The sequence below is a fragment of the Acanthaster planci genome, linkage group LG16 (assembly GCF_054643075.1).
Source record: "Acanthaster planci isolate LZ-2023a linkage group LG16, COTS_SCS, whole genome shotgun sequence".
NCBI classification, from domain to species: Eukaryota; Metazoa; Echinodermata; class Asteroidea; order Valvatida; family Acanthasteridae; genus Acanthaster; species Acanthaster planci.
This window is the reverse complement of record NC_141792.1, coordinates 1,117,374-1,130,335: the sequence shown is the minus strand read 5'-3', so window position 1 is coordinate 1,130,335 and position 12,962 is coordinate 1,117,374. Positions and strand designations below refer to the sequence as shown.

General features: G+C 43.4%; 1 protein-coding gene across 1 annotated transcript in view; it reads right to left on the bottom strand.

The window, feature by feature from the left end:
• Nucleotides 1-2,951: 2,951 nt before the first annotated feature.
• The window catches only part of LOC110976488 (procollagen-lysine,2-oxoglutarate 5-dioxygenase 1-like), a 45,165-nt gene continuing 35,154 nt past the window's right edge, over nucleotides 2,952-12,962 (bottom strand). The window contains exon 19 of the mRNA XM_022229794.2: nucleotides 2,952-12,886. Within this exon, the coding sequence (XP_022085486.2) occupies nucleotides 12,731-12,886 (156 nt within the window). The 3' untranslated portion in view covers nucleotides 2,952-12,730. The remainder of the gene's footprint in view (nucleotides 12,887-12,962) is intronic.

Genomic DNA, 12,962 nt, shown 5'->3' with positions numbered 1-12,962 from the left:
TGTACAGAATACAATTCATGCATAAGCACAGAGGGCGCCCTCTTTCGAAATTGTTGGATCTCATTTGGGGAAAAAATACACCCCTCATTTGTTTGTAAGTTCAAATCCTGACCGGACTTATTTCTTTCAGCCGACTTTTGGTGTTCAGTTTTGAAAAACTACTGTTTCTGCCGAAATCAAGTGACAGTTTTAGACAACTTTTTTTCTATCAAATATAGAGTTAAAGACGCATTTACAGAGACGAGTGGTCACGCAAAGCGGCAGCGGCAAGGTATATTGCGCGGTTGTGAGAATCGTATAGGGTAAATGAATTCCTGCAATGACGATAGCGCCCCCCCCCCATGGATTGAAGAAAGTGCTCAACCACGCCAGTCGGCCCGTGACGTCATACTTAAGGGGACCGCTGATAGTCCAGAACGCGCTGTCGCTGGAGCTTCGCGGTATCTTTTAAACTCGCTCAGGTTTCCAAAAATAGCCACGCATCGCTACCTCTATAATTCGTTTCTGCCAATGGACCCTTAGCTGGATCTTTGCTATATTGTGGTCATATTTTTGATGGGTCCAGAGAGTTTCGTTACGGGTCAAGCCTGCAGACCACTCTAAGCAATGTTCACCGTGCGCTATGGAAGCCCACCACAACTGAGAAAGCAGTTTCTGAAAAACCGTCAGGGGACATATGGCATTCATTACCGAGATTAAAAAAAACCCACACCCTTCGTACAATCCGCTGAAGTAACTGCTGTGCAGTGTCTTTCATGGGAGGTGAAATCAATCAAATACCACTGTCAACCTGAAGCAATAACTGGATTTTGAAAGAAAATGTAGCCTTGTTCCAAATTTACCCGCAGCGGTCCAGGCAAACGTATCCTGAGCAAGGCAACCCAAGTCAGTCTCTGGCAGCTTATCTCTGCCTCCTCCCGTTCCCATTCCATTGAATGTTTCCTCATATTTTGTCTCCAAGCTCCTGCAACGGGAAAATTGGTAGCCCGAGTTGCTTCGCAGAGTCCAACTGGGACAGCGGCGTGTGCCAGCCCACTTCCTCTGAGAAGGTTCTGCGGTTGGGGAGACCCGGACTAAAAAAAAGTGTGCAGCCGCAGGTGTTCGTCTTGAGGGCAGACAACGGAAAGTGGGCGGGAAGGCTATAGTTGAACACCTGCTGTCCATCTGCGAGCCAGGTGTTCCACTTTGGTCTCAGGTTTTTAAAAAACCAGCCCAGACCGACAGTTGTATGTACATGTATTAAACTGTATCTGGCCTATACCCAGCAAGAAATGAGACCAAGGGGTACCCCCCCAACATGTCCAATCCCTATACACATTCCAGACTATTGTTACTTAACACCCCCCCCCCAAGATGTCTGAAAGGAATTCCCCAGATTCCTGCGAGACAATGACCAACACAAAGCAGGGGGGTTCTCTCTGTCTCATACCTTGCTGCATATGATCTGGCAAGTCTGTAATTCACACAGGTGCTACTCTGCTTCAACAGAGCATGACTGGTCACAATTCGCGTCCTACTGACCTCTTGAGTTTCGATTACAAACATTCTGCTTTCTTTCATTTCAGATTGAGCTGACAGCAACAATACTGCGACACAACAGAGATAAGCCAGACACATGGCAGAAATAATCGATCATTTATTTTCCTTGAACGTGTACGGAACGAGTTACTGCAGTCCATCGGGTGTGAAAACCATCGCGGCGGTTTTATTCCACGTAAGGTGAAATTGCCCATGAGAGAAGTCAGTCATAAGAGAGCTAATAGAATAGGACGTAGGCGTTCAGGCGCTACGGCTATTCAGTCAGCGGCTATTTCTTGTTACTTTAATTTAGTTACAATGAATGCACGAACGGTTCACTCGAGCCTAACCCAGAGGAAAAAAATTACCCTAAAACGTGACGTCATAGCATAAGGTCTATTTTGCATGAGTGGGCGGGGCATCGCGACAACTTTTGTCCAATAAGCTCGTTCAGAGAAAGCACAAGACAGAAGAATCATTGTCTGATTTTGCTCTGTTTAAGATGCTTTCAACTAAGAATATAACTACAGCTGGGCAGTTTGTCCTAAACGTCTCCTTGCCAGTCTTTTAGATGAGAAATGTACTATTATGTATCACGCCCGAAGCCAGTGTTTCCAGCGGAAAATCGGAAGGATTATCCACTTAACAGCACAATTTACATACTGACAGACGTGCATCTTTTATAGAATTACTTTTTGTCAAGAGCCCTTTTTCAGTGAAATTGTAGGGTGGCCCAGAGGCAGGTTGGGCCCAGAAATCGACAGCGTGGTGCCTTTTTTGGTAATGAGATAATCCCCCTCTGATTCGGCATGAGTTCTGGGATAATTGGGGGTTTGGGAAGTTGCCTTTGGGAGGTAACTCGGTCTGCTGATGACGCCGGTTACTAAGTGTGAATCCAAGGCCCTGCCCAGGGATGGGGCTCCGATTACCTTATAGACGAACCACTGACGCCTCGTATTACGAATAATCATATTGAAACCGCAATTGGGCAAGCAATACATGTATATGAAATATAACATTTCGAGATGAGGCTTCACGTGTAAACTCAGTAAGGGTGGTAACCGTTACAGTAACCTTTTGGGCCACATTACTCGAGGCAAAGCGCACTCAGTCTGAAATTGTACTTCAATCAAGACTTCCTCACGAAGCCACACAATTTGAAAATGCCATACAACTTCGGAGAAAAAGAACCTTTATTCGCCATCTTTAAAACAAATGTCTAAAAACTATTTAGAAAAGCCCTTTTCAGTGATTTCATTTCGCTTAGAATGAATTTTTTCCAGAACCTACAAGCAACGTTCCTATGTAACACGGCCGCCGCATCTATCGCTGATATGTGCTTTCAGAGACACAATACCGATCGAGTTGCTGCATCGAACACAGCGAAGGACGGAGAACAGGCACGCACAAATACAACAGAGAAACACCAGAAATTCGTGGTAGCTTTCATACAAGACTTGTTTAATAAGGCATTTCCTCGTGCAGTGGTATCTGCATTTTACTGATTAAATCTCTAAAAACGTGGCAGTTTATTACGTACTGCGCTTCGATTTAAAAAAAACCATGGCTAACTTTGACTCAACCTATCAGTCTATAAAGAGACCAAAAACTGAGATACAATTTTTTTTTCAAATGACACCCCAAAACACACGCTGCTGTAAATCTACGAAAAAGAATTCAACACCTCTCAAGAGTTAGAAATGATTACTATCAACCCTTTCAAGATCATTACACTTAGTGCGTAATTCGGCTTAGCTTTGAATGAGTCCAAACGCTCTATTGCCAATTTTATGCCGGGAATTTTCCCAGGCCTTTACATCTGAGTCACCTGAAACGTCAACGTTGCCTGTTTGCAAACATTCATCAATGTAATTAAATAAGCGATGATGAATGGTATAAAAATATTTAATATTTGGTATAAAATGATTGGTATTGCTTTAAACCTTGAAGAGTTTATGCACACGATAACGATGCCCGTGGAAACAGCAAAATGTTATAAGAGTCGCTAGGAAAACATTCTCTCTGGCAAGGTAGCATTCATAACACATTATTGAACACCTTAGGAAGTAAAATTTTAGAAAAATGTACACTTACCCTGAAAATAATTACCACTAGAAAAAATATCGACGCATTTAAGAAACTATCAAAAATAAAGAAGAAAAACACGAAAATGTTGTTTACGGTCAACTTTGCTTTCAGTAACAACCAAAAAAACCACCTCGAAAAAGTGCAATAAATTACAGCTATGAAGCATATGAACGGTAAAGGCAGATATTTTTCAAAGTTGTCGAGGTATAGATTCTGAAGAATCTAAAACATGATTGCATGTAAAGTAGATTTTTCTGTATCACATTATTGACGACTTTATGCATTAACTTGGATTTAAATATTACGGTGTATATAAATCTGATTTATTGTAATCCATGCATGTAGATGTATTTGGGCGGTAACTGGTAAATTTTCTTAACTTCTTGATCTAAGAGTGCATTCATCAAAAAACAAACAAAAACAAAAATGAAATCTTTCCGTTTTTCTATGTTTTGGTTTTGATTTAACTCTTGCAAGACATCTCATCTTCAATGCATCACCGAATTCGCAGTACTCATGAGATAAACCTTTTCCCCACGATGATAAATGTATTTTTCCAACGGAAAAGCACCTGTCCAAAGTAAAAGTGTCTTTTATTAAGTTTTGACTTGTATAGCACCCCTCGATCTTGCACCCGGGGGATGGGGGAAAGCCAACATTACTAATTAGTATCCCAACCCCTCTCCTTCCTATTGCCAACCCCCAAATACCTTCCGGGACAGGTCATCAATTGGGCATATCAAAAATGCAAAACTGATGTGTAAACCTCATGGGGTATAAGATGATTGACTGTACAAATCCTGCCACTCACATCTTCATAATACTAACTCGGGTCACGGATGGCCTCTAAAAGGTTCCAATTAAGGGGGACTGGCGATCCTTGCTCTGACTGGTATTATCTGGGCTATGGCTTCGAAATTCCAGCCACAGATCTGATGATGTGATGAGCCCAAGCCCAAGACAAAAATGCCAATTTGGTCGTGGGTTGCGATTTTAAAGGGCGGGGGTGGTTACAAGGTGGTCAGTGGTACAAAGTTCATTGGCTCAGAGGTTATTGGCCGAGATTTGAGAACTGGAGTGTCCAGATTACTCACCACAAGAGTTTCCTGTTTTGACGTCAATGCAAACTCAGCTTGTTTGTCCAAGCCCATGGTGCCCATTTGAACCCTGACTTTCAACCAAGAAAAACAGCTCAACGTGTGCAAATGATGTCATCTTTTAATTTGATTTCCTACCAGCAAAACTGGAGTGACCCTGTGAAAAATCTATCCGTGAAGTTTGGGCCGGCCATTAAGACCTCTGGTGACGTCAATCTTCGCCAGGTAGGTTGTCATGCAAAGGTCACATGGCCTTACTGCCACGTGGTAAGCCGAACAGGCCAAACAATTCACGCCTGGCACTTTGCAAACATGAACGGTGCCAGAATTAAGCTGGTATAATTAGCCAGGGCATCTTCAAAGATTATGTGGTGATCTCCTGCGGTTCTATATGCACGCGACCGAGGCCTTTGGCACAAAGAAATCATAAGTATCATGATAACCACTGGAGAATGAACCAACCAGGCAACGAGATTGATGAAAAAAAAAACTGTTTCTAAGGACGGCTCTGGGAAGTGAGTGTAAAAACAATGACATGCTGGTTTTCTGAGAATATTACATCACACAATTTGCCCAAGGAAATGCCAGATTATAATCATGCAGGACTCAATATGTTGGCTAGAAAGCCTCACAGACATCAAGACAGGAACCGTTTCAGGACAAACTGAGAAGGAACTTCAGAGAGAAGTGACATCTGACTCCAATATTGCGGTGGCTGAGGTCTCTTCGGTGACACATTCGGAACGGCGTACCCTAATCCTTCTTCCTGTGTGTCAAACCATGACTGGGCAAAAATTCACCAGATGGGGAGTCTGGTGTAAAGTCGACCAGCGGTCAAGACAGAACACACCATCAGCAGACCGCTTATTTACAGACAAAATGAAAAGGTAAAACATGTGTTTATCAGAGCTACTAAAGCAAACAGTATTCTCTTCATGGGCAGTACCACTCCCATTACGTGGGTTACAATCGGTGTTGCATTAGAGTCAATCGCAAGTCCCGGTACGTCCATCACAAGTCATTCAGTCTTAAGACAATTCACAAGCTATTTCAAATCTTTTGTCGTTCACCCTGTTACTTATGACTGGCTTATGACTGGAGTTGTGAAGGGACTTGTAAAAGGACTTGTGATGGACTAGAATACAACCTCGGTTACAATGTGCACAAGACCAACGTCCTGAAAAATACCCCATCAATTCAGACAGTATTGAGTCGAGTTAGTCACACTGGTGAAGAAAAAGTGTCAAGAAGCCAGAACAAATATTGGATCAGGCCCCCGTAGCTAAACAAAATAAAGTTACATTATGTAACAAAAGCACCACACTAAGGGATAAGACTCAGATGCTGTTTAATCCCTAACCTCCGACATTTCAACAGCCAGAAAACTGCTGTGTTACGACTGAACACAACACATGGCAGATGCAGTAACAAGTCATATCAAAACCTATGATGTGGCAAGAATTCTGTTTATCGTGCGCTCAGTGATCATGAGAGAGGGGCTAGGCACCAGAATGCCGCTGCGCCTGTCATCCGTGCAAACACACCACAGTTTGTGCACATTCAGATGAAAGTTGTACTCCCTATCATTATGCAGTGTGTCCTGCACAATGACGCCATCTTGTATTGACATCATCTGCTCCTGCACCATGGGTACAGGGCTAATAACATACAATACTGCACTTCTGCCCAAGTTTATTTTTTTCTCCAAGAGAAAACCAATGGTTGCCAAGCAGAGACCCGAATACCGAAAAATGAAGGTTTGTTTAAATGAACCATGACGTGACCTACAATGTACAATATGATGTGGCCCTGCATCGTTATCTAAATAGTCAGCATGGGCAAAAGAGAAGGGCAATGACACCTCAACCCAACCCAAGGTGGGGTCAGGTTTGGGTGAACTTTCCCATAGTGCACCGACCCCGCCTTGACTCCAGGTCTTGGAAGATAACTCAGGTGAGACAAAAGGTTAGGGTTGAAGCAACTTTTTAAGCCTTATTGAACAGTGACTAAGACCTCCAGGTGGTAGGGCAGACATTCAGTGAGACAGGACTTCGTACCAGGGCCATGTGCACCATGCACATCGGATGATGATTCAAACCAACAGTTTAAACCACTGAGTAAGCAATTCTGAAAACTGCACATTAACCCAAAAAGAAACATGCCCTGTGGCAGCAAAACTCCTGTTCAGGAATTGTGATCAATACAATCGAAAAACAGAGAATGACTACCTCTAATTAGCTGATGAAAACGCTATGGGCCAACTCTGCCACTTTACCATCATCACGTGGACACTTTAACCCATTTGTATCTCCACCACACAGCACATTTTATATTATACCTATTCACTGGTGAAACCAGAATACCAGACAGTGCTCGGGCAGTTTCGTGCGGCACATGGATTACAAGGCATGAGATTTCAGGCAGCAACGTGGCTTACAGGTTTAATAGCTGAAGCTGACAGTGCACAAGAAGCGCGGCTGGGGAGGGGGAGACAGATCCCCCTCTTCCATCAACTTTCCCAGACTCACACTATGGAGACGCCCACCCCCCCCACACCCCAAAAGTTTTGGCCTTGTTTGAATCCACAACACAATCTGATGAGTTGCATCATCAGAACATTACGTCCGAAAGGCACCTGCTGCTGAATGGATTGGAGATACCCAAGGTACTGTGCGTGCCAACTGTAATAAAATGATGCAATTATCGAAACTCGTGACTCATAACCATGCGTTTTCCTTCCAAAAATTCTGCCCGACTGTCACCAAAAAAAAAAATATGATTCCACAGCAGAACATCGTTTTGACACACAGCCAAAACTGTATAATCTGCATTGTACAGGCCAAAAGGCGGCTGCTCAGTTACAGGCATGTTGCATTTAGTCTTTGGGCAGGGCACAATTGAGAGAAATTGGAAACAGCAGGAGTATGTGACCTAGCTCCGTGACTCAAGGTAATATTTCTGACAATAACAGAAATATCACAGGTTGGAAATTCAGTCACATCAAACCTTTAGCTCAGTGATCAAAACACAAAATGGCTTAATATTCTTTGGGAGGATGGTTAAAGAGAACTGTAGGGCTGACAAAGGGTTTAAGAGACCTGTGCCTGAGTTTACATGTAACAAGTGGAAGCTTTACCCATCACAAAACTAAACATGACAATAGGAGCACAAAAAAAGCAAGTTGGGTTATTTGACTCAACTCTGTATATGCCACAGAAAACAAATCACTTTGTGTTAAAGTAGCAACTTGTTTTAGAGCTGCAGTGCAACAAGCTGGTTATTTTTTTTTTTCACTACATTTGGGGTTAAAATTTCAAGGTATGAGTCACGAATATTTCCCACTTCCCGGTCTACCGAGACAGCAGCTGCTAGCAAGCATTTATCCACTTGCTGGCCTGATTAGCAAGGCATCAGCTGGTGCTTTGAGTATGACTGCACAACCACAATTTTTTGGTCGAGGAGGGGGGGGCAAATTTTGTTGACAAAAATAAAAATCAACGGGCTGATTGTGAGTCACGGTGTCACCTCTTCCTTTCTGAAATCTCCAGATGGCTGTTGTTGGGCCCGTTTCCCTGCCAACTGCCCAAAGACAGCTGGCAATATGTCAATGAATACGTGCACATGTACTCCCCATTTTTCCACGATGTGGACTTGCGCCAAAAGGTTTGTTTCCGTCTCCAGTTGTGACAGATATGACTACATAGAAAGTGGTACAGTACATACCGGTAACAGTGTGCCCTGCATTTCAGGTTATTGGGGTTCACTTTGGGCTGGATTTTAAGTACAAGTACATGTAGCTCAGGGTATTTGTAAACAAATTTCGGGTTTTGTTAACTCTTACGTTGATCAATTGTGTAGTCCTGACCAGACACAAGACCATGCACAAGACCGGTCACAGTAAACAGGGTGAACAACGACAAAGGAATACTTGTGTTGCAGTTCATTTGAATTGCTTGTGACTTGAATTCAGACAGGAGGCCTTGTGTTGGTCTTGTGCTAGTCTTGCGATGGTCTTGTGTTGTCTTCTGGGGGGCTTGTGATGGTGGTCTTGATTACAGCACTGAAGGGATACATGTAAATTCCATCTATAATTGAAAGGTACGTGTAACTCCAACATAGTACAGCCAACACCACATGAGGCCCATGGGTCCCATTTCAGGTGATTGGAGAAAATGAGCTGTGGAGCATTTGTGTGCTTTAACAATCAGCTTTGAATCAACTACAAAAACAAAATTTTGCTGCTGAGCTGTCTTTGCTTAGTTGAAATCCTTCATGCTTTAACAGGTTTATGATGCAGGTCGGGGATACTGACCTCTGGACAGGTAGGTCAATTCTTGCTGGGCTGAGACGGGTCACGGCAAACAATTTCACGCAACGCCACCATGTTTCTGACCCGGTTCCCAGCCGAGTTTGGCCCACCACATACAAGTGCTAAGCTCTATTCTGAGCTCTGTGAAATTCGTCCCAGATGGTAGCGGACTGGGGGGGGGAACACCCACAAGATTGCAAAATAGAAGAGAACGTGAAGAATACCATTTCTCACTTGTGCCTGGTTGGAGATAACTTCCTGAAGGCACAACACATGCTCCCTGGATCAGAGGAGAGTCGAAAGGACTGACCTGGAACACTTGTTGGGTAATTCCTTAAAGCCAGGGTGTCCAATAACTGATCTGCCTTTCCTGGCTACGGAGGGGGGGGGGAGTTAGATTGCTGCTTACAGCTCTCTTCGATTGTTTTAACTCAACAGGCTGTTGGCCATTCTTGGAGGGGAGACAGCCAGTGTTTCCAATTGATGACATCAGATGTTTGTTATCTATTAGTGTACAAATGCTCTGATGATGGTATTTTACAACTTGTGTGGCCCGTTGATCTATAAACAGCCAGGAGGTGACTGCTGCCAGGTTTGCACTACCAATGAGAAATGGCAACAGTGTAGCAGATGGCCTACTCTATGTACAAGTCCCTTTGCTTTGTACAGGTACAATGGCATTCGTTCCAAAATGACTTTGAAAGTTTGGCATGCAATTCCATTCCACTGACCTATCCACCGTTAGTTGAAGTGCACTCTCACCGGTGAAAGAAAGACAGATTGGTACGATGTTTTCCAACAAATTTGTTGCACGTACTCGGCGTGCTCCGTGTCAACATGCATAAATTTGTGCACCTATGTGGAGAGTTTGTACCAAAAGACTGTCCATTTCATGCAGAACACGCCCTCTGTTGTTCCCGCTCAAAGCGGACAGAAGCTGATGTAACTGTAACACTAGTCAGAACTGAAAATAATGTTAAAAAAAGCTTTATCCAGCTGAAAACATCTTTGAATTATACTTGAGTATAATGCAATTAAACGTGAATGTTCTAAATACAATCCAAGCACCAAATTCCATGCAAAATTGTAAACGCAAAGATGGTATCTCCATCTCTTGCATTTGTGTTCGTAGATTCAACAGGTAAAGCAAGCATTTTGGGCGTTGGGGTTTATCTTAGTACCTTGGACCTTTTTAAGCCTTCCAAAAGAAATTTGAAACAAAAATGTTTTAAAACTTGAGGAGGATATCAGGCATGGAATGTAATCCAGCCCAACTGCTAAAAGCGGAAAGAAAAATGTCAACTTCATGAACGAAAACCAAAAGGGTAAAGTTCTCCAAAGTCTCACTGATTAGAAGCCGGAGGAGCTTGGCTGGCCTCAGCCCAAAATCTCCTGCAAAGTCCCTCTTACACAAACTCCTCTGATCACTGGGGGAAGCAAAAATGCCAAGAGGAAACGTGAAGGCCAGGCTGTGCCAAAGTCTGGCTGAGAACGGTATTCAGAGACAATGAGGGATTGAAAAAGAAATGGCTCTATAAAAAGTATGTTGGTCTGCTGTGATAAAAAGAAACAAACGGAGAACGGTCCTGATAGCCAGATCAGCTTGGCAATCTCCTAAATGGAGTGGACTGGCCTGTTTTTCGGCTCAGAAAGAAAAGGGGGAAAAGACTTGGCAGATCTGGAACACTTGCGGCTCAATGCTACTGTCTTAATCAACCAGGCCAGATAAAGGGAAGATTCAAGGAGAAGAAAGTTCAAGACAATGGACGAGACATTAGCTCTAAGATCGGACTTTCGAAACCCTGGGCTGGAAATAGTCAGTTAGCACCTCCCGAGATCAACGGCTTTCAAATGGTGCCAAGGGGAACCTCCTCAGCATGCTATCCAGCACTGTGATTGGCTGAACAGGTGGGGCATCCTAAAGGACCCAGACACCCACTCTTCAAAGCGTTCCTTAAAATTCTCAAAGCTTTCAACTGCAGCCTACATGTTCAATGCACTCAGGCAAGCTGTGTCATCTTCTAAATGGTTTAAGAATATGTATGAAATCAACTTGACCCATTTACAAATCCCCAAGTTTCCAAAAATGTCCAACAAGCCGCTCGTTCTGTCACCATCAAACTTTCCTTTGATAATTCTGCCAAGACATTTGACTAAATACTGCAGGGTGAGAGACAGAGTTTCTTCTTGCGCCATTCCTCGGTAAAAAATCAAACATTCCAGTGGAATCTGACGGAACACTGGCTTGGATTTGGATGGGTAGATGCCAGAATTTATAATGCTATTTGTTATCGTGTAATGGGAGATCTCATCACAAAAGGATGTACGGTGTGTGTGATTGACAGCCAGAATTCCTCATCAATGCAAAATTCATAACACTGAGAAAACTGCCTGAAGATTAGCCTCTTTTCAGGTGAGATACATCCAAATCTAAGGTATATTTTGTTTCAACAGGCAACTTCTAAGAGAAATTCGGATTGTAAATTAGAAAAAGTTATTCTCTGTGACTTCAGTGCAAGTTTCTTGGTCGCAGCATGTATCTAGGCAATGCTGCAACTTCCACACCTTTTATAACCCCCCAAAAAGGGGTACAAGTATAGATTTGCAATGGGACAACTATTTGGACATTCAGCTATTAAAAAAAGCAGCTGTTACAGGAGCTGATTTAGGAAAAATGACAGGCTCTCTAAATCCGGGATAAAGATAATCACAACAGCATATTCGCCAAGCCAAGGAAACCAGTACTGAGCCTGGTTGCCTGAGTGATGGAGCAGCACGTGTGACGACCATCACAGATTAATGCGTAACGACTATAACACTTGCGCGCACTGCCGTTTCATCTTATCTTCTGCGTGTCTTACAGGGGCTGATGACGCTGTTGGCCTAGCGCCTCCCTAAAGGGGACCAAGCAAACACCTTCTTGTCAGTGGGGAAGACTTCAGCCAAGGTGTAAATTAGATGGCCCATTTTAGGGGCGCAGGGGTTTTCAGGGCGCTGCTTGGGAACCTTGGGGATGGCAGATTTTACAGTGACTGGTTATACTGTGGTAGTTTGGATGGTTTACTATTTTGAAGTGTGGAGAGTGGGCCAACAGGTTGATGCACAGACATGGATGTGTCCACAGGCAGGCCACTTTATAACAATATGAAAAATTGAAATGGGACTTGCTGAATACTTGACCCTGCAACGGGTGTTCATGATGTCCAGTGTGTGAAGAAATATCTCATGAACGAACATACGAGCAGTTGAGACTATTTGGGAGGTTTGGGTAAACAAAACAGAACTCAAAGATTGACGTATGAGCACGTTGGTAAATAAGACTGATTTCTGTGAAAACTGCAGGTTTGATTGGTTTCTCAACTGCTCGGCAAGAAATGGCTTTAAATTTAAAATCTTCACCTTTAATCAGAAATTATGAAACTGCAACACAAAATATAAAAAATCAACAACAGGTGTACATTTATCTACAAATGATTCAGCAATGAAGTATAAACCACTATGATTCAAACTTAATTCATTAAAACAAGACTGGCACTCAACATAAACAAAATTTAGATAAAAGAGGGAAAAATCTTGAAGTGCAAAGCGAGGATCAATGCAAATGAAAAAAACAAGTGGCTACAACTATTCAAATACCTCCGATATCGTTAAATAGCACCAATGGAAGTCCAAAGCATTTCAGAGGGGTCAAGGGGCGTACCATCGGCCGACCCTCTCTTCACGGGTCGATGAAGGAGACAAGGATGTAGCGCGTCCCCTTGGTGGTCCGCAGTCCCTCGTGGAGGTGGGTCAGCCGGCCCGGGTGCATCAGTAGATGGCCCGCCTCCAGGCCTACCACACTGCAGTTGTAGCGGATGAATCGGGCTCCGCCTCCCTGCCGAAGAAAAAGAACAGAGACTGTGACTCTGTCACCTATCCTGTTTGGGATGGAAAATGCATTGTTAAGGTTT